At 43.4% G+C, this 23,112-nt stretch overlaps 1 protein-coding gene across 2 annotated transcripts in view; it reads left to right on the plus strand.

Annotated features, from left to right (window-relative positions):
* Window positions 1-23,112, plus strand: part of LOC142210859 (paired box protein Pax-6-like) — a 72,658-nt gene extending 49,546 nt beyond the window's left edge. For both annotated transcript variants that reach the window (XM_075280326.1, XM_075280325.1), the window contains 5 exons: window positions 11,995-12,077; window positions 14,009-14,159; window positions 20,905-21,002; window positions 21,147-21,294; window positions 22,935-23,112. In XM_075280326.1, the coding sequence (XP_075136427.1) occupies window positions 11,995-12,077; window positions 14,009-14,159; window positions 20,905-21,002; window positions 21,147-21,294; window positions 22,935-23,020 (566 nt within the window). In that variant the 3' untranslated portion in view covers window positions 23,021-23,112. The remainder of the gene's footprint in view (window positions 1-11,994; window positions 12,078-14,008; window positions 14,160-20,904; window positions 21,003-21,146; window positions 21,295-22,934) is intronic.

Here is a 23,112-nt window from a genome sequence, read left to right on the forward strand (position 1 = left end):
GTCTGCATGGATTTCCATCCCATATTCAAAAAAAAAAACCCAAAACATAATGATAGGGGAAAAAATGTACATTGTCAGCTCTATGTGGGGCTCACAATCTACTTAAAAAAAAAAAAAGATAGGTATAGAAATATGTATCTATATCTATCTATCTAAATCATAACATTTAATGCATTTCAAATAAAAAGATGTATGTGTAACCCAGGAAAAATCTCTTTTATACGTATAGATAAAAACATGTGGGAGGATAATAAATTGATAGATAAATGGCTGGTCAGTCTCAGGGCTACAACATTTCCTCCAAAGTGCCATAGGAACCTCTTTGTGCTTATATTGATACTTTGAGACTAGTAGTTCAACTGAGATGGATACAGATAATGCTTAGACAGTCACACACTAGTGGTTCTAAAAATATGGATCAATCTTGATGCCTAAGCAGAATTGGCTCCATCTATACTTGTTATACTCCTACAGGAATTATAAAAGATTTACTAAGATTTATTAAATGTTACGTTATATAGATTGTTATATAGACAAATATATATCTCCCTATCTTATAAAAATGAATTCTTGTCTGTCTGTCTGTCTGTCTGTCTGTCCGTCTGTCTGTCTGTACTCTAATGCGAACCAAACGACTGGACCGATCTTCACCAAATTTGGTACAGAGATACTTCAGGTATCCGGGAAGGTTTAAGACGAGACTCCAACTCGCTCTGACGTACCGTTGCTGAGATACAGCATTCCAAATACAGTGCCCCCCCCCCCCTTAGCCAATACAAACCTGCAAGTCTTTCACTCATATTCCAACTGCAATACACACGGTCACTCCACATGCACAATACAACACTGATATCCAAACTGAGATACACGCATCAGAGGATTAGATACACAGATCAGCACACAGTATCACATGCCAGAGGATTAGATACACGGATCTGCACACAGTCCCACACACCAGAGGATTAAATGCGCATTTCTGCACACAGTTCCACACACTGAAGGATTTGATACATGCATTTGCACACGTTTTCACATGCCAAAGGATTAGATACAGGCGTCTACACACAGTTCCACACTCCAGAGGATTAGATACGTGCGTCTGCACACATTTGTACACGCCATAGGATTAGATACACGCGTCTGCACACAGTTCCACATTCCAGAGGATTAGATATGCGCGTTTGCACACAGTTCCACATTCCAGAGGATTAGATACGCGCATCTGCACACAGTTGTACATGCCATAGGATTAGATACATACGTCTGCACACAGTACCACATGCAGTAGGATTAGATACGCGCGTCTACACATAGCTCCACACGCCAAAGGATTAGATATGCACGTCTGCACACAGTACCACACGGGGGAGGATTAGATACGCGCGTCTACACACAGTACCACATGCCATAGGATTAGATACGCGCATCTGCACACAGTACCACATGCCGGGGGATTGGATACGCGCGTCTACACACAGTTCCACATGCCGTAGGATTAGATACGTGCCTCTTCACACAATACCATACAGGGGAGGATTAGATACACGTGTCTTCACATAGTTGTACACGCCATAGGATTAGATACACGGGTCTGCACACAGTCCCACACACCAGAGGATTAAATATGCACTTCTGCACACAGTACCACATGCCATAGGATTAGATACGTGTGCCTGCACACGGTTCCACATGCCGAAGCATTAGATACAGGCGTCTACACACAGTTCCACACTCCACAGGATTAGATACACAGATCAGCACACAGTATCACACGCCAGAGGATTAGATACACGGGTCTCCACACAGTCCCACACACCAGAGGATTAAATACGCATTTCTGCACACAGTTCCACACACTGAAGGATTTGATACACGCGTCTGCACACGGTTCCACATGCCGAAGGATTAGATACAGGCGTCTACACACAGTTCCACACTCCAGAGCATTAGATACGTGCGTCTGCACACATTTGTACACGCCATAGGATTAGATACACGTGTCTGCACAGAGTACCACATTCCAGAGGATTAGATACGCACGTCTGCACACAGTTGTACACGCCATAGGATTAGATACACGCGTCTGCAGACAGTACCATATGCAGTAGGATTAGATACGCGCGTGTACACATAGTTCCACACGCCAAAGAATTAGATACGCACCTCTTCACACAATACCACACTTTGGAGGATTAGATACGTGTCTCTGCACACAGTACCACAAGCCAGAGAATTAGATACGCGTCTCAGCACACAGTATCACACAGGGGAGGATTAGATACGCGTGTTTACACACAGTTCACATGCCATAGGATTAGATATGCGCATCTGCACACAGTACCACATGCCGGGGATTGGATACACGCCTCTACACACAGTTCCACACGCCATAGGATTAGATACGCGCCTCTTCACACAATACCACACAGGGGAGGATTAGATACACGTGTCTTCACACAGTTGTACACGCCATAGGATTAGATACACGCGTCTGCACACAGTACCACATGCCGTAGGATTAGATACGTGCGTCTACACACAGTACCACATGCCTTAGGATTAGTTACATGCGTCTGCACACAGTACCACATGCCGTAGGATTAGATACGCGCGTCTACACACAGTACCACATGCCGTAGGATTAGATACACGTGTCTACACACAGTTCCACACGCCGTAGGATTAGATACGTGCCTCTTCACACAATTCCACATGCCGTAGGATTAGATACGCGCCTCTTCACACAGAACCACACGGGGGAGGATTAAATACGTGCGTCTGCACACAGTACCACACGCCAGAGGATAAGATAAGCGTGTCTGCACACAGTACCAAATTCCGTAGGATTAGATACGCACATCTGCACACAGTACCACATGCTGTAGGATTAGATACCCACGTCTACACACAGTTCCACATGCCGTAGGATTAGATACGCGCCTTTTCACACAATACCACACAGGGGAGGATTAGATACGTGCATCTGCACACAGTACCACATGCCAGAGTATTAGATACGCGCATCTGCACACGGTACCGCACGCCAGAGTCATTAGATATGCGCGTCTGCACACAGTTTCACTTACTGGAGGATTAGATACACGCCTCTTCACACAATACCACACGGGGAGGATTAGATATGTGCATCTGCACAGAGTACCACACCAACAAGGATTGGATACTTGCATCTAAACACAGTACTACACGGGGAAGGATTAGATACAGCTTTACTCCAGGTATCCATAACAACTGATCACAGGTTTTTCACTGACATCCAAAATGAGATACACATAATCACATGACGCTTATGGACATACACACAAACCACATACAAAATACACCAGTGCAAAATTGGACAATTCTTATGGGGCCACTACACAAACATAAAATGTAATATACCCGTGCGAAGCCGGGTCCTCCCTCTAGTATCTCTCTATAATATAAAAATGAATTCTTGTCTGTCTGTCTGTCTGTCCGTCTGTTCTCTAATGCGAACCAAACGACTGGACCGATCTTCATCAAATTTGGTACAGAGATACTTCAGGTACCTGGGAAGGTTTAAGACGAGACTCCAACTCGCTCGGACGTACCGTTGCTGAGATACAGCATTCCAAACACAATGCCCCCCCCCCTTAGCCAATATAAACCTGCAAGTCTTTCACTCATATTCCAACTACAATACACACGGTCACTCCACATGCACAATACAACACTGATATCCAAACTGAGATACATGCATCAGAGGATTAGATACACAAATCAGCACACAGTATCACATGCCAGAGGATTAGATACACACGTCTGCACACAGTCCCACACACCAGAGGATTAAATTCGTGTTTCTGCACAAAGTTCCACACACTGAAGGATTAGATATGTGCGTCTACACATGGTTCCACATGCTGAAGGATTAGATACACGCGTCTGCACACAGTACCACACACGAGGGGATTGGATTCATGCGTCTGCACACAGTACCACATGCCAAAGGATTGGATACACTCATCTGCAGATAGTTCCACACACCAGAGCATAAGATATGCACGTCTGCACACAGTACCACATGCCGTAGGATTAGAAACGCGCGTCTACACACAGTTCCACACTCCAGAGGATTAGATACGCGCGTCTGCACACATTTGTACACGCCATAGGATTAGATACACGCGTCTACACACAGTACCATGTGTCGTAGGATTAGATACGTGCATCTACACATAGTTCTACACGCCGTAGGATTAGATACGTGTGTCTGCACAATACCACACAGGGGAGGATTAGATACGTGTGTCTGCACACAGTACCACACTTTAGAGGATTAGATACATGCATCTGAGCACAGTACCACAAGCCAGAGAATAAGATACACGTCTCAGCACACAGTACGACACGGGGGAGAATTAGATACGCGCATATGCACACAGTCCCACACGCCAGAGGATTAGATGCGCGCGTCTGCACACAGTACCACATGCCGTAGAATTAGATACGCACGTCTGCACACAGTAACACATGCCGTAGGATTAGATACGCGTGTCTACACACAGTTCCACACTCCAGAGGATTAGATACGTGCATCTTCACACAGTTCTACACGCCATAGGATTAGATACACGTGTCTGCATACAGTACCACATGCTGTAGGATTAGATATGCGCGTCTACACACAGTTCCACACGCCGTAGGATTAGATACGCGCCTCTTCACACAATACCACACAGGGGAGTATTAGATACGTGCGTCTGAACACAGTACCACACTTTTGAGGATTAGATACATGCATCTAAGCTCAGTATCACAAGCCAGAGAATAAGATACACATCTCAGCACACAGTACGACACGGGGGAGAATTAGATACGCGCATCTACACACAGTTCCACACGCGTAGGATTAGATACGCGCGTCTACACACAGTTCCACACGCCGTAGAATTAGATACGTGCCTCTTCACACAATACCACACAGGGGAGGATTAGATACGTGTGTCTGCACACAGCACCACACTTTGGAGGATTAGATACATGCATCTGCACACAGTACCACATGCCGTAGGATTAGATAGGCGTCTCAGCACACAGTACCACACGGGGGAGAATTAGATACGCGCATCTGCACACAGTACCACATGGCAGAGGATTAGATACGTGCATCTGCACACAGTACCACATGCCGTAGGGTTAGATATGCACGTCTGCACACAGTAACACATGCTGTAGGACTAGATATGCGCGTCTACACACAGTTCCACAGGCCATAGGACTAGATACACGCCTCTTCACACAATACCACACAGGGGAAGATTAGATACGTGTGTCGGCACACAGCACCACACTTTGGAGGTTTAGATACATGCTTCTGCCAACAGTACCACAAGCCAGAGAATTAGATACACGTCTCAGCACACAGTACCACACGGGGAGGATTGGATACGCGCATCTGCACACAGTACCACACGCCAGAGGATTAGATACACCTGTTTGCACACAGTACCACACACCAGAGGATTAGATACGCACGTCTGCACACAGTACCACATGCCGTTTGATTAGATATACACGTCTGCACACAGTTTCACTTACCGGCGGATTAGATACGTGCCTCTTCACACAATACCACACGGGGGAGGATTAGATACACACATCTGCACACAGTACCACACGCCAGAGGATTAGATACATGCCTCTCCACACAGTACCACAAGCCAGAGAATTAGATACGCGTCTCAGCACACAGTACCACACGGCGGAGAATTAGATCCGCGCATCTGCACACAGTACCACATGCCGTAGGATTAGATACGCACGTCTGCACACAGTAACACATGCCGTAGGATTAGATACGCGCGTCTACACACAGTTCCACACTCCAGAGGATTAGATACGTGCATCTTCACACAGTTCTACACGCCATAGGATTAGATACACGCGTCTGCATACAGTACCACATGCTGTAGGATTAGATATGCGCGTCTACACACAGTTCCACACGCCATAGGATTAGATACGCGCCTCTTCACACAATACCACACAGGGGAGTATTAGATACGTGCGTCTGAACACAGTACCACACTTTTGAGGATTAGATACATGCATCTGAGCACAGTATCACAAGCCAGAGAATAAGATACACATCTCAGCACACAGTACGACACGGGGGAGAATTAGATACGCGCATCTACACACAGTTCCACACACGTAGGATTAGATACGCGCGTCTACACACAGTTCCACACGCCGTAGAATTAGATACGTGCCTCTTAACACAATACCACACAGGGGAGGATTAGATACGTGTGTCTGCACACAGCACCACACTTTGGAGGATTAGATACATGCATCTGCACACAGTACCACATGCTATAGGATTAGATAGGCGCGTCTACACACAGTTCCACACACTGTAGGATTAGATACGCGCCTCTTCACACAATACCACACAGGGGAGGATTAGATACATGTGTCTGCACACAGTACCACAAGCCAGAGAATTAGATACGCGTCTCAGCACACAGTACCACACGGGGGAGAATTAGATACGCGCATCTGCACACAGTACCACACGCCAGAGGATTAGATACGTGCATCTGCACACAGTACCACATGCCGTAGGGTTAGATACGCACGTCTGCACACAGTAACACATGCTGTAGGATTAGATACACGCGTCTACACACAGTTCCACAGGCCATAGGACTAGATACATGCCTCTTCACACAATACCACACAGGGGAAGATTAGATACGTGTGTCGGCACACAGCACCACACTTTGGAGGTTTAGATACATGCCTCTGCCAACAGTACCACAAGCCAGAGAATTAGATACACGTCTCAGCACACAGTACCACACGGGGGAGGATTAGATACGCGCATCTGCACACAGTACCACACGCCAGAGGATTAGATACACCTGTTTGCACACAGTACCACACACCAGAGGATTAGATACGCACGTCTGCACACAGTTTCACTTACCGGCGGATTAGATACGTGCCTCTTCACACAATACCACACGGGGGAGGATTAGATACACACATCTGCACACAGTACCACACGGGGGAGGATTAGATACATGCCTCTCCACACAGTACCACAAGCCAGAGAATTAGATACGCGTCTCAGCACACAGTACCACACGGCAGAGAATTAGATCCGCGCATCTGCACACAGTACCACACGCCAGAGAATTAGATACGCACGTCTGCACACAGTACCACATGCCATAGGATTAGATACGCGTGTCTGCACACAGTAACACATGCCGTAGGATTAGATACACGCCTCTTCACACAATACCACACAGGGGAGGATTAGATATGTGTGTCTGCACACAGTACCACACTTTGGAGGATTAGATACATGCATCTGCACACAGTACTACAAGCCAGAGAATTAGATATGCGTCTAAGCACACAGTACCACACGGGGAGGAATAGATATGCCCGTCTGCACACAGTACCAAACAGGGAGGATTAGATACGCGTGTCTGCACACAGTACCACACGCCAGAGGATTAGATACGCGCGTCTGCACACAGTACCACATGCTGTAGGATTAGATATGCGCGTCTACACACAGTTCCACACGCCGTAGGATTAGATACGAGCCTCTTCACACAATACCACACAGGGGACTATTAGATACATGCATCTGCACACAGTTTCACACAACAGAGCATTAGATAAGCACGTCTGCAAACAGTTCCACACGCCAGAGGATTAGATACGCGCATCTTCACACAATACCACACAGGGGAGGATTAGATACGTGCGTCTGAACACCATACCACACTTTGGAGGATTAGATACATGCCTCTGCACACAGTACCACATGCCAGAGAATTAGATACACGTCTCAGCACACAGTACCACATGGGGGAGGATTAGATACGCGCATCTACACACAGTACCACACGCCAAAGGATTAGATACGCACATCAGCACACAGTACCACATGCCGTAAGATTAGATATGCACGTCTGCACACAGTTTCACTTACCGGAGGATTAGATACGTGCCTCTTCACACAATACCACACGGGGGAGGATTAGATACACACATCTGCACACAGTACCACACGCCGGAGGATTAGATACTTGAGTCTAAACACAGTACCACACCAACAAGGATTAGATACTTGAGTCTATAACAAAGTACTACACAGGGAAGGATTAGATACAGCTTTACTCCAGGTATCCATAACAGCTGATCACAGGATATACATAATCACATGACGCTTATGGACATACACAGAAACAACATACAAAATACATCAGTGCAAAATTGGACAATTCTTATTCGGGTCCTCCCTCTAGTATATATATATATATATATATATATATATATATATATATATATATATATATATATATACTGTGTATATATATTGTGAACCTATCCTATACAAGCAATTCTTCTGAGCAAATTACTCCATATAGGTTACTGTTTGGGGTTAAATATTGACCTCCATGTGATTTATATGATCACATGTCCATGATCCCTAAATTATGTGGAGAAGATGATCCATCAGTTTCATTGTCGGATTAGAGAACATGTCTGGTGATTTGGCTCTTTGCTTATAGACTGGCTATGTTTACTATGTGACCCTGCTTTATTGCAAATATTGAAGGGAATGCATGGTTACATATAGAGTAAAGCATTACCATAAGATTACCATATAATGTCCCTTGGCCCTGCAATTGCACATGCATAGATATCATGTAGTGATGTTGGTCGAAGATATACAGTATATCTGGATGTATTGGCACTTAGATGTACTCACATCTTTCACCCTCTGATGTCTAGATTGTAAGCACTATACTCTATTAGGTGCAGGGGTGTAACTATCAGGGTAGCCACGGTAGCTGCGTTTGTTTTTTTTAATAGGCCGTAACGGGCCCTATTTACTTACCTCTCTTCAGGCCTATGTGTATGACGTCCCTGACGTCACATGGCCGGGGCCTGCGTCATTATGCATCATGATGTTGGCCCGGGTTAAGTGACATCCCGTACATCATTGAAGATGGCCAAAATTAACAGGGACTGCACTGGAGCCAGGGATAGGTAAGTAACATTGTTTTTTATGTTTGGACCCTCCCTTGTGTCTCCGATTAATATACTCAGGGGTCTGAAAAGACCACAGAAAGGAAGTGCTTCTCTTAGCTCCTTATCTGATTGGTTGGCAGTATGCTAAGAGATAATTGGGACACTGGGGGCATGGGGATGTATGTCCATCATCAGTGTCTCAGGACCAGTGTCGGACTGGGATATCTAGGGCCCATCAGTAGAATTGGTTCTAGGGGTCCGCTTTACAACTAGTATACCTCTGACCCCCATAATAAAAGTTTGGCCCCATATATTAAAAGGAGCAACCCATGTAGTGTGGGGGGAGGTTTAAATTAAATTAAAGTGTAAAAAAACCCCCAAACAAATAAAAAGCAAACTTGTATGTCCCCAGCAGTCTGTCGTCCGCCGCCAGTGTCCATTCGGTCTCGTGCCTGCCTCTTGTTGATGGGAGTCCAATTATTGGCCCCAGCAGCCACTTGTGAGTGACTAGTGACGTATGTAAGTAATGTCACTAGTGCTTTTCCAGAGACACCTGAGGCCACTGATTGCTCTCAGCAGTCACATGGAGCTCAGGATTTCCAGCAGTGAAGTGCATGAGACCAAATGAACGCTAGCAGAGGACAACAGAGCACCAATGACAGGTGATTATGCATTTTTTATAATCCACAGCATAGGGGACCAGTGAAGGGGCCACTGTATGGGAGGAACTAGTGAAGTGGAAACTGTATGGACCATACAGTGGCCCATTTACTGGACCCCTATTATAGCAGTTATTAGGTCAATACTTACCTGCTTGCTTCAGGTCCCATTCTGTATTTCTACTTCAGGCGCACTGTTGTGACATCATGTGTGCCCGGAGTAGGAAGGAGCTGTGGCTGGATAACAGGCAATCATTGGTACTCAGCTTCTAGGCCACAGTCTTATTATGGCCTGTAGCCTACAAGATAGAGTGTGAACCTGTGGTTTCCTGCTCTAGCAGTAGCATAACTGGGTTGGAACTTCTCACTGGTTCTATGATCCGGTTGTATTGTTAACTCCTGCCCACGACCTCCTGGCTTCCCATTTCAGCCTTCAAAGGGCCCTGTGCAATATACATGTTGCGATGTGATGACATAATGTGTGGTACACGATGGCTCCATGGAAGGCTTTGGGGAAGTGGAGGTGGCAGTGAGCTGGAGAAGGGATATGTTAAAAGGGGTCATTAACGGCTGGAGTAATCCAGCTGGTATGGGCCTATTAAAAAAAGCAGTGGGCGTTCAGTAGGTCCCCCTAAAGGCATGGGGCCCACTGAGAGATTCACCAGGACCCCAGTGGACCAGTCGAGCCTAGTCGGGACAGGCTCCGGCCAGGGGATAGGAAAGACCTTGAACTTTAAAGCCTTGTAGTAAATGTTAGAAGTCTGCCATCAAATGTGGAGTGTGTCTTTACCAATAGTGTTCAATCTATAATTGCTATCAGACCCCTGATGAAAAATGCAAATTAGAAATGCATAGGGTTTGCAGTAATTATGATTTTGTTTGATCCCCCGTTAGACTTTCTGCTTTATAGCTGCTCTGAAATTGCCCTAATGTGTTGGAAAAGGGGGCAGAGAAGTCTAGGGTATATTAGATTCTGTTTAGGGTTGTTCTAAGACCTGTTACTAATCTGGAGAATAGGGTAAGTTTAGAGATCTTACTATCTTTCCCCTTTCACCTCTCCAGAGAACCGTCTGCATATATACCAATCCGGAAAGACTGTATATATTTCATTTATCCCTTTGTATATATTTGATTTATATTTTGCATATTTTGGCCTGGGGTTGGTCTGATGTTTGGTTTCTATACTATGAGCTATAACCCATTATAAAAATCGCCTTGATCCTGCTCTAATATTGTAGACCACGGGGAGTAGTGGAGACTAGAGAGAAAATCCAACTGTGCTGGAATCGGTGGAGCAGTGTCTATTAAAAGATGCTAAGAACTTGAATTGGTGGAGATGGAGAAAGGTCCTCTTTAAGCCTACATGTTGTGGAGACTCAGATGAAAAATACTGCAGAAAAAAATGCAGCTTGAAACGTAGTGGAACAAAAGAATGCAGCAAAATTACTTGAATTTTTCATTACTTTTCCATTTTTACTTACCCCATCTGATATAAGTCTATGGGTAAAAAGGCAACATTTCCACAAATGTGCTTAGCTACTCATACACTAGACATGTTCATTGGCACATCTCCCCGTCCCCTCTGGGGGCCAGACACACTGAGGATCATGTGACTGCTGTGGCCAAACACCGGGCTCAGCGGCTATATTTGTGGTACTGTTGACATCACTATTGATACATCACCACAAACCCACATCAGAAGCACTGGTCTCTCGAAGGAAAAGAACAGGGAAACCACCATATGATATCTCTTTTGTTTTCCAAGGTGAGGCAGAGATCTCAGCCCTATTACATCAATATACCATAAATGCCTTATAGCTTGAGCCCCTACCTCTGATATCCCATCCTGTTGCGTCATCTTTATTGGAGAAGTGTCTGCACATGTATTTGGCTCCATGTATTGAATAATTTAGGATTATGGAATGTGCCAGGGCTGTTCTCCATTCAGTAGTGAGGGGCTGCGTGTTTGTATCACTGTCCAATTATGTTGTGTTACACTTGCATCATTTTTATATAAGTTCTTATAACTACACATTTGAGCCATCTTATTATTTTATGAAAGTATAGGTCAAGCCAAAACTTCATACAAACATTAGTGCATTATTAGAATGTCTACCGTCACACCTATTCGCACTCCCCTCACATTGTAGTTCACTCCGCTGGATACCACTGCAGGCGAAACCAATTGTGTATGTAAAGAATGGCAGGAAACAGATGTAGAAGAAATCTATGAAATCTTTTTAGAAAGACTATGTGACGGTACTCGGTTAATATCTTGTTTTTTTCTTTTAAGAGTTTGAGAGGACACATTACCCAGATGTCTTTGCGAGGGAGAGATTAGCGGCAAAGATCGACCTGCCTGAAGCACGAATCCAGGTAACCCTAAAATTAGTAATGACAATCTCAGCTCTCGCAGGGATAAACTAAATATTTTAATGGGTGAGAAAGTAATCTTATTAAATATATATGCTGCAAATGGCACCATGTATAGAAAATAACACCAGAAATGTATAACTCCATTGAAATATTTAAAGGGATCCTATCATACAAACACTTTTTTTTCTCATTAACACGTCGGAATAGCCTTAAGAAAGGGCAGAGCAGACTGCACATGCCCACAGGCCATGAGGCCCGATGACCTAGAAGTCTGAAACCTGCGCCGGAAGAAGAGGATCAAGAGGATGTTGCTGATGAAGTTGGAGGCGGCGTTGGAGAGAGTTCTCTCGCAGCATTGGGGACTCCCCCAGTGCTGTTTGAACGCTGGGACCCGCCCCCAGTGCTGTGAGAGAACTCATTTGCATACTGACAAAACGTGGGAGTCCTTACGGAACGGCGGCGCGGAGAAGACAATGAAAGGTAGGAGAATAATAGCCTTTCTTAAAGCTATTCTGACGTGTTAATGAGAAAAAAAGCGTTTGTATGATAGGATCCCTTTATTCCTGTCTCAGAAAGTGATAGTATATTCTTTCTTTTTTTTTTTTATGTAGATTGTGAGCCCCACATAGAGCTCACAATGTACATTTTTCCCTATCAGTATGTCTTTTTTGGAATATGGGATGGAAATCCATGCAAACACGGGGAGAACATACAAACTCCTTGCTGATGGTTTTTTGCCCTTGGCGGGATTTGAACACCAGGACTCCAGCGCTGCAAGGCTGCAGTGCTAACCACTGAGCCACCGTGTGGCCCCAGAAAGTGATAGTATATTCTGAACTATGGAAGTAGCCACAGCAATGATTTCTATTTCCTGCACTGCCACCCCCTGGCTACCAATTCATGAATGGCTTCATTTGCTTGCACAGCCAGGTAACCAGAAGTGGCACTATGCAAAGGTAAATAGTGAAGAGCTCACAGTACTGAGTCAGCCCCTTCATTCTCTGGATCAGTGGCACAGGTCACACCACTACTGAGTACAAACTAATAACAATTCCTAGCCATATGGCAACACATTATGAGATGGAATAACCCCTTTGAAAATTATGGCTGAAATCTCATTGTCTGCAGTTAGCCACATGACCTTATGATAAACTTATTTGTGCAGAAACTGTTCAATCATAGGAATATTGCCATCTCTTAAAATCCAAAAGAGAACAGTAATCCACTGCAATCCACTGTAAATGCTCAGGTGGCCACCCTGGTTCACCAACATGACATGCTGTAGTGACACCTGATGGCCACAGTCGAATTACTGTCCTCAGCAGTCATGTGCTGTACTTAAGGGCCTGCCTCCTGTTAGAAGAGCTCCCCTGCAAGTGTTTCCATGGCAATACTCCACTTTGCTGTTAATATGGGGACATTGGTTCTTAGCAACTAACTCTAATGTACATAAGAAACAATGGCTGGATTGTTATTGGCCTGGTGACATCAGGATAACATTGGCCTATTTCAAGATTTTGCTGCCTCATTTTTATTATATATATATATATATTTTTTTTTTAGAATTTGAGAACTCCTTTAACTATTAAGGGTGCGTTCAAATCACGGCTGCAAAATAACGCGGCGTATACGATCCTAACTCCCATTGAAATCAATGGGAGCGTTTACGGCACGCAAACTCTCACACGCCGTATACGTGCCACATCAAGCAGCACGTTACATCGTGTGAACGTGCCCTTAGACTGGAGTCACACTAGCGTTTGAACTCCAGGCAGGATTTTTATCTACACATTTTTTTTGGGAAACCTGGTGGACTCCATTATAGTCTATGGGGGCCAAAGGTTTCTATGGGTAACCCCTTTTTAAGCCAAACACTAAGCTTTTATGTACAAAATGAACATACTCACAAATGTTGTCCTATTATACTACAGGTCTGGTTCTCAAACCGGAGAGCCAAATGGAGACGAGAAGAGAAACTACGAAATCAGCGACGACAAGCGGGTAATGCTTCCAGCCACCTTTCCATAAACAGTTCATTCTCCAGCAGTGTCTATCAGTCAATACCGCAGCCGAGCAGCTCAGGTGAGAAGAAAGGGAAATTGTCCTCATAGCAATACGATAAGGAACATCTTCTTGTATATAGCACCAACATACTCTGTAGAGCTTTACAGTCAGGGGCAGCTTCCAACATGCTGGTACTATTTAGAGCCCTGTGTAAATGACAGATAAGGGGAGTAACATAATAGGTACAAATGTAAGTCAATATAGAATTAACCCCATTCTGCAGCAACAATTTTTCCCCTTTTTCATTTTTTGCTTTTTATTCCCTGCTTCTCAAAGACGTAACTTTTTTTTTTTTTTCAATTCACACTGTCATGTTTGGGCTCATTTTCCAGGACAAATTGTACTTTGTTCCATTTGATATTACGTACAATGTACTGGGAAGTTGCAAAAACTTCAGAATGGGGTGGAATCAAAGAAAAACTGCATTTCCGCCATTTTTTTAAAATAGGTTTCATTTTTACATCGTTCACTGTACACTAGAAATTAAATATTCCTTAGATTCATCGGGTTGCCACGATCACAGTAATACCAAATTTATATACTTTTTGTAATGTTTTAATACCTTACAAACATCTAAAACTTGGAAAAATGTAAAAAAAATTTTTTTTTTTATTATAGTTGCCATATTCTGACATTGATTACTTTCTTATGTTTCTGTGTACAGATGTGCTTTTTTTGCAGCATGAGATGTAGTTTTTACTTATACCATTTTAGGGAATGTCTGATGTTTTGATCACTTTTTACTCAATTTAGGTTTTTGGGGAAGCAAAATGGCAAAGATATTGTGATTTTATTTATTTATTTATTTATTTATTTATTTTTCATTCTGTGTTTGTTTACTGTATGGATGAAATATTTTCACATTTTGATAGTACAGGCATTTTCAAATATGAGGATGCATAATAAGTTTATTTTTATTCACTTTTTTGTTTCTAATATAGGGAAAGGTGGTTGTTTAGAATTTTTTTTTTTTTACTTTTTTCATTAGATTATATGTACTAATGTAGTTTAGGGCTCATTCACAAGGGGCAAGAGGGGGTGGATTTTGACGCACACAATAGAGGTCTATGTAGACCGCTAGTGTTCTTTTTTCCGCTAACGTTTTTTTTCCGCTAGCAGAAAAAAAGAAGTGACATGAAGTGACAGATTCTGCCTCAGGAAATCAATACAAGTCAATGGGAGGCGGAAAAACCGCTAGTGTTTTTAGGTGTGTTTTTTTGGCAAGAAAAACGCCAGGCGGTTTTTTCAAGGTCCATTCATTGTGTTGGAGGAAAAAACCTGAAACCAAAAAACGCTCCAAAAAATGCTTCAAAATCCGCCTCATGTCAAAAAACGCTCCAAAAAATGCTTCCTAAATCCTGAAGTGGATTTTTTCCTGACCAAATTCCTTGACCACCCTGACACATGTGAACTAGCCCTGATAGGGAAATTTCTATGTACTATTGAAGAATACCAGAATTAAGTCTTGGACATGCAGTACTCTATATATATCAGTGGTGTAACTAGGAATGGCGGGGCCCAGGCCAACTTTTGACATGGCCCCCCCAGCGCTCTATTATGCCCCTAGTGGCCCCTGCACACAGTATTATGTCCCTTAGTGGCCCCTGCACGCAGTATTATGTCCCTCAGTGGCCCCTGCACACAGTATTATGCCCCTTAGTGGCCCCTGCACACAGTATTATGTCCCTCAGTGGCCCCTGCACACAGTATTATGTTCCTTAGTGGCCCCTGCACACAGTATTATGTCCCTCAGTGGCCCCTGCACACAGTGTTATGTTCCTTAGTGGCCCCTGCACACACTATTACAGTATGTCCCCATAGTGACCCCTGCACACAGTATTATGTCCCATAGTGTCCCCTGCACTCAGTATTATGCTCCACTGTGGACACCCATAAACAATTATTATACTCTGGGGTCTTTTCAGACCCCAGAGTATAATAATCGGAGACCCAGGGGGAATAAAAACATAAAAAAACCAATGTTATTTACCTGTCCCCATCTCCACTGGAGTCCTCCGCTGTCATCCTTTTTCAATGACGTGAGATGTCACATGACCCAGGACGCAGGCCGCGTTCATGTGACGTCAGAGACGTCAGACAACTAGGCCTGAAGCCTGCCCGGATAGTGGAGAGATAACAGTGTTTTTTATGTTTCTTACCTCTCTCCGGCTTCCAATCATTATACTCAGGGGTCTGCACAGACCCCCCGAGTATAATGATAGTTTTTGTGGGGCCCGCTGTGTCACTTACCGATCCCGGCCCAGCCAGGATCGGTAAGTAAATAGGGCCCGTTACTGGCTGGAGTAACTTCAGCCGGTAACGGCTTATTAAGAAAAATGATAAAACCGCAGCGGTAGCGGCTGTCGCCGAGCCCCCTAATGTCCTGGGCCCTGTGGCAGCCGCTACCACTGCTACCACAGTAGTTACGCCCCTGGGCCATATATTGTGATGGTGGTGGTGGTGGGTTGCAAAGAAAATGGGGCCATATTATGTGGTGAGAGTAGGAAGGTTCCCAACATTCTATAGCTGTGGAGTGCTATGGACTGTCCAGCCAAAGAAAAAACAAACAACTTTAGTAGTCACAGCAGCTGCCCTTGCAACTGGGCGCTTAAACCAGAGGGCCTCATAAGCCCCCTCGCCATACTATTGTCTCCAGGTGTAGGGAATTGAATACTTTCTCCTGCAAAGGGCTGATGTGGTGCCTGGCTGTGCACCTATTTTAATGTCCTTCTGGCCATGCTGTCTCGCAATCTATGATACCATAGCGCAAGTGGCAGGGTAGTCAGCAGGTACACTTCTACAGGGTTGAAAAGGTACATAGCTGGGAGCCTCATCACCACTGTGCTGGAAAAAGAGTTAAATATGAAATTCACCAGAATTGTGTGTCCTGAACTGTATGTGATGTAATGTGGGGTGGTGAGAAATATTACTTGTCAGGGTCACCAATATGTATGTGGGGGTACAAATAGCACACTATAACTTATGGGGGGACTGTTATCTGTAAGGGGGGGTAGATAATTATGGCACTATTACTTATGTGTATTAACGATATGTTAACATGAGCCTTATGATTGCCTTCAACGGGCTATAGATGTAACCACACCTAAATGGCATAGCTACATTTAACCAATCACTGAAGTACTGATGACCCTTTGAAGAAAACCATAAGGCTGATGTGGACCTTGACGAAAATTAGTTTGACACCCCTGCTGTAGAGGGAACGAAAGAATGTGAGGGGTGGCTGTAATGTAAGTTAGTAGGCTAGTTGTGAAAATTTAAGTGAGTAGGCCTACAACTCGACTACAACTCTGCTCCTCTGTTAAAGAGTAAACTTTCGGACAACTTTTGATTTTATATCAGTATTTGTGTCAGTATTTTGCAATATACTTTATTAACAAATTTTGGATCCTATATGTGAAGTCCTGTTTTTTTTTCACTCTTTCCCTAGCTTCTGTATTGACAGCTCTTCCTTCCTATCACTGAATGTTATGATGTACATGGGCAGTGTAACATGTAGAGAAAATTAGGTTAGGGGAGGGTCACTTCGAGCAGTTATATCTCTGGCATTATAAAATGTACAAACTTGCTTTTGGTGTCATATGACACTAAGGTTGCAGTACTAGCTAAACTATTTTTAGAGATATCACTGCTTGAAAACACAGGATTGGGATATTTCTATCATATATACAGTCCTATGAAAAAGTTTGGGCACCCCTATTAATCTTAATCATTTTTAGTTCTAAATATTTTGGTGTTTGCAGCAGCCATTTCAGTTTGATATATCTAATAACTGATGGACACAGTAATATTTCAGGATTGAAATGAGGTTTATTGTACTAACAGAAAATGTGCAATATGCATTAAACCAAAATTTGACCGGTGCAAAAGTATGGGCACCTCAACAGAAAAGTGACATTAATATTTAGTAGATCCTCCTTTTGCAAAGATAACAGCCTCTAGTCGCTTCCTGTAGCTTTTAATCAGTTCCTGGATCCTGGATAAAGGTATTTTGGACAAACAATTCAAGTTCAGTTAAGTTAGATGGTTGCCGAGCATGGACAGCCCGCTTCAAATCATCCCACAGATGTTCAATGATATTCAGGTCTGGGGACTGGGATGGCCATTCCAGAACATTGTAATTGTTCCTCTGCATGAATGCCTGAGGATTTGGAGCGGTGTTTTGGATCATTGTCTTGCTGAAATATCCATCCCCGGCGTAACTTCAACTTCGTCACTGATTCTTGAACATTATTCTCAAGAATCTGCTGATACTGAGTGGAATCCATGCGACCCTCAACTTTAACAAGATTCCCGGTGCCGGCATTGGCCACACAGCCCCAAAGCATGATGGAACCTCCACCAAATTTTACAGTGGGTAGCAAGTGTTTTTCTTGGAATGCTGTTTCTTTTTGGACGCCATGCATAACGCCTTTTTTTATAACCAAACAACTCAATCTTTGTTTCCAAAATGAAGTTGGCTTCTCCAAATGTGCTTTTGCATACCTCAGGCAACTCTATTTGTGGCGTACGTGCAGAAACGGCTTCTTTCTCATCACTCTCCCATACAGCTTCTCCTTGTGCAAAGTGCGACTGATGCACAGTGACACCATCTGCAGCAAGATGATGCTGCAGCTCTTTGGAGGTGGTCTGTGGATTGTCCTTGACTGTTCTCACCATTCTTCTTCTCTGCCTTTCTGATATTTTTCTTGGCCTGCCACTTCTGGGCTTAACAAGAACTGTCCCTGTGGTCTTCCATTTCCTTACTATGTTCCTCACAGTGGAAACTGACAGGTTAAATCTCTGAGACAACGTTTTGTATCCTTCCCCTGAACAACTATGTTGAACAATCTTTGTTTTCAGATCATTTGAGAGCGGGCTGTCCATGTTCGGCGACCATCTAACTTAACTGAACTTGAATTGTTTTGTAGAAAGAAATGGTCCAAAATACCCTCATCCAGGATCCAGGAACTGATTAAAAGCTACAGGAAGCAACTAGAGGCTGTTATCTTTGCAAAAGGAGGATCTACTAAATATTAATGTCACTTTTCTGTTGAGGTGCCCATATTTTTGCACCGGTCAAATTTTGGTTTAATGCATATTGCGCATTTTCTGTTAGTACAATAAACCTCATTTCAATCCTGAAATATTACTGTGTCCATCAGTTATTAGATATATCAAACTGAAATGGCTGTTGCAAACACCAAAATATTTAGAACTAAAAATGATTAAGATTAATAGGGGTGCCCAAACTTTTTCATAGGACTGTATTTTATGCTTATAATTTAGATGGTGCTGCAACCATAGTGTCATTTAAAAGAGGAGACTCTCCTATTTCATATGACACCAAACGTTTGATAAAGTATATCACAAATTTTATTCATGACACAAATATTGCCAGAAAATCAAAAGTTGTCCAAAGTTTAGTGATGCCTAAAGCTTTGCTTATCGAAGTACTGATTTTACTTGCAGAGCTCCAACTAGTGTAGGAACATTTATAAACAGCTAGCTTCTGCCTGCAACTTCATCTGTGTGTTGTTGGCATCGATGATCCTCCTGCTCTGGTGTTTTGGCAGCTCTCAAGCTGTCCTGCCACTGAACTTGTTCCTCATGCCCTGCCTGTGATTGTTCTGGCATCTCAGCAGCTTGCTGGGATGCGATATAATGAGCATGTTGTTGGTGTCGGTGATCCGCTTGCTCCAGCGTTTTAGCAGCTCTCAAGGTGGCGTGCCACTGAATTTGTTCCTCGCGCCATGCCTGTGATTGTTCTGTCATCTTAGCAGCTCACTGGGACGCCATATAATGAGTGTGTTGTTGTCGTCGATGATCCACCTGCTTCCGCGTTTTGGGAGCTCTCAAGCTGGCCTGCCGCTGAACTTGTTCATCGTGCCATGCCTATGATTGTTCCAGCATCTCAGCAGCTCGCTGGGATGCCATATAATGAGCGTGTTGCTGACGTCGATGATCTTCCTGCTCCGGCATTTTGGCTTCTCTAAGACCACGTTGATGCCTAGCTTGCTCAATCCTCCTCAGCTCCGCTTGAGGAGAAGTTTGTTGACTTCTGGCTACCTTCATAGTTCTCATTTTTTTGAGAATTTTGCGACAAATTACATTTTTGTTTTCCGAGCATGTTTAAAATTGGGAAACTGCCAATTTGGATTAAAGGGGTTTTCCCATCTCAGTGTCCCAGCACTCTGCCTGAAGTGTCTGCTTCTCACTTCCTGTATTTTAGGATATATAAATTGATAACAGTCATGAAGCCATGTCATTTACCAGGATAAAAAGTAGCCTATGTGTTATTCGATGTTACAAACTATCTATGTGCCAAATTTCATCCAAATCTGTTCAGCCGTTTTTGCGTGATTGAGTAAGAAACATCCAAACTTTCACATTTCTAATATTAGTAGGATTCTCCCCGGAAATTAAAAAAAAAATAAAAAAAAAATAGTATGCATATAAGCTTTAATCTAGACGGCACTTCTGTTGCATCTTTGTGTGAAACTACAATAAGTCTAATGGCAGATTCCCTAATAAATAATAAGTGTAGGAGTTATGCTTGATAATTTTGTGTCAGCTTATCCTACTATTGAGGCTACACAAGCCCCCATAGATGTGCAAATGCATGTTCTATAGCACTAAAAGTCTAGTTGGCAAACTTAAACAAAGCACTAGCTGGGGTCCTATTAAAGACATGTTTTCTACAGTCACCTTTAAGATCATCTGTTATTTGTACTTTATGTTCACTTTGTGACAACTTTTCTTTAAGGGTCCATGCTGAGCCGCAGTGAAGCAGCTATAACAAACAGCTATGGTTCTCTTCCTCCTTTGCCAAGCTTCACTATGCCGAATAACCTCCCCATCCAGGTGAGCAAAAGTTAATAAAATATCTCCCTACATGCCAAGACATCTAAAACAACATATTGGTACTTTATAATTATGGCAGCTCTCACTGTCTGTTTCTATGTAGATTTGTGTATTAAGAGTGTATTCTCTTTTCACTCTCCACAGCCGGTAGCCAGTCAGACCTCTTCCTATTCCTGCATGATACCACCAAGTCCTTCAGTGAGTGTCCGCAGTTATGATGCCTATACACCTCCTCAACTTCAATCTCATATGAATAACCAGAACCTAGGGTCCAGCGCTAGTGGCTCTACAGGTAAGTGTTCACCATAACATACAAAAGATCTCTTTATATCAATTGTTAGGTGGGCAAATATCTCTATCAAATAGCATGATAAAAGGGGTTTTCCAGCTTCCAAAAATTATCTGAAAGTACGTCCACAGTAATTCTAAATAGTCAATGTTTCTTTGTGCACCCTTTCCTTGGCTTTATTTTACTTGCTGCTCCTTGTAACATTGTTAGTTACAGTGAATTTGTAGGTAAACTACATTTCCCAGTGCTCCTTTTAAACACTCTCCTCCTGCTACTCCTGGACTTGGTGACTCTCCTTTAGTCGAATAGTGGTTTCCCCTGAAACGAGCATTTTTTCCCATAGACTATAATGGGATTCGATATTCGATCGAGTAGTCGAATATTCAGGCTCTACTCGAAACGAATCTCTATCTATATTTTAATATATTTTTGCTATCAGTTTACATGAGAATTAAAAAATGAGGTTAACAATTACAAACATTTGCAGAATCGTCAGTTATAATTTGGTGGCATAAAACACTGTATTCTGCTTATTTTATGGAGTTGCAATTGGTACAACTCTTATGATCACTTATTGAGGATACTCAGTGCTCTAATATGTCAGCAGCCACCTTGAGGATCAGCCACAACAGTTATACAAACAACTTAGAGATCCACTTTCAGCGCCGTAGAAATAAAAGATTTTTGAGGCTAAGGCCCCACGGGGCGTATCCGAAGCACTAAAGCGCTGCAGAAAGAACCGCTGCGTGAACACATTGTGGTTCTTTCCACAGCGCTTTTAAGAGAAAGTTCACAGAGTTTTCCTCTGCGGATCTTCTCTTAACATTATATCTACGGGAAAGCCGCCAGCGTTTCCGTAGATATAATTGACATGCTGCGATTTACAAAGCTGCAATGGCTTTGCAAATCGCAGCGTGTCTGCACTGCGATCTTTTCCGCAAAGTGGGGATGGGATTCTCATGAATCCCATCCACTTTGCCTGCACTGTACAATGCCACGATTTTTCCCGCAGCATCTGCACTGCGGGTAAATTGCGGCGTTTCCGGTCCATGGGGCCCCGGCCTGAAACCCATTCTCCTTCCGATAGAATAAATTCCAGCAAATCCCATCCACACATAGCAGGAAAATATGCACAGCAGACAAGATGCAATTTCCAAAACTGTTGCGATTTTGGAAATTGTAGCATATCAATTATTTCTACCAGTGGTTTCCCTATAGGTATAATGGAAGCAGCACTTTCTGTGAAAGAGGTGCGGCAAAAACTGCAATGTGTTGTCACAACGGTTTTCCCACAGCGTTTTTTTTTTGCTGTGGCCTGCATTGAGGGGCCTTAAATGGACCGAAAACTCAGGCTCTCTGCTATTATCACTGGGAAAGCTGCAGACAGCCACACATTTATCATGCAGCAGCCACTGCTGGAGACATGTGGCTCTACGTGGAGCTCATTCATATGTGTTTTGCTGGGTCCTCCAGACTCCAGAGCAGAATCTACTCTTGTATGTGGCTCTATCTGCAATATACAGAGGTTCTGATCTCTAAAATACATTACTAGGTTATATGACCAAGGATTAGCCATCAGAGTTCTCCAATGTAAAGTAGCATGATATATAAACTTATCAGTAAGTTATATTTTTTTTATGCAGGTCTGATCTCTCCAGGAGTTTCTGTTCCTGTCCAAGTACCGGGAGGGGATCCAGACCTCACTCAATACTGGCCCAGGCTTCAGTAAAGTAAAATGGACAAGTATGATTTAAGACTGGCAGCTCATATGCTTATGTAATGGAACCATCAATCATTGTCATTCATTAACGGACCCAAACA

The sequence above is a fragment of the Leptodactylus fuscus genome, chromosome 6, assembly GCF_031893055.1.
Source record: "Leptodactylus fuscus isolate aLepFus1 chromosome 6, aLepFus1.hap2, whole genome shotgun sequence".
In the NCBI taxonomy this organism is placed as follows: domain Eukaryota; kingdom Metazoa; phylum Chordata; class Amphibia; order Anura; family Leptodactylidae; genus Leptodactylus; species Leptodactylus fuscus.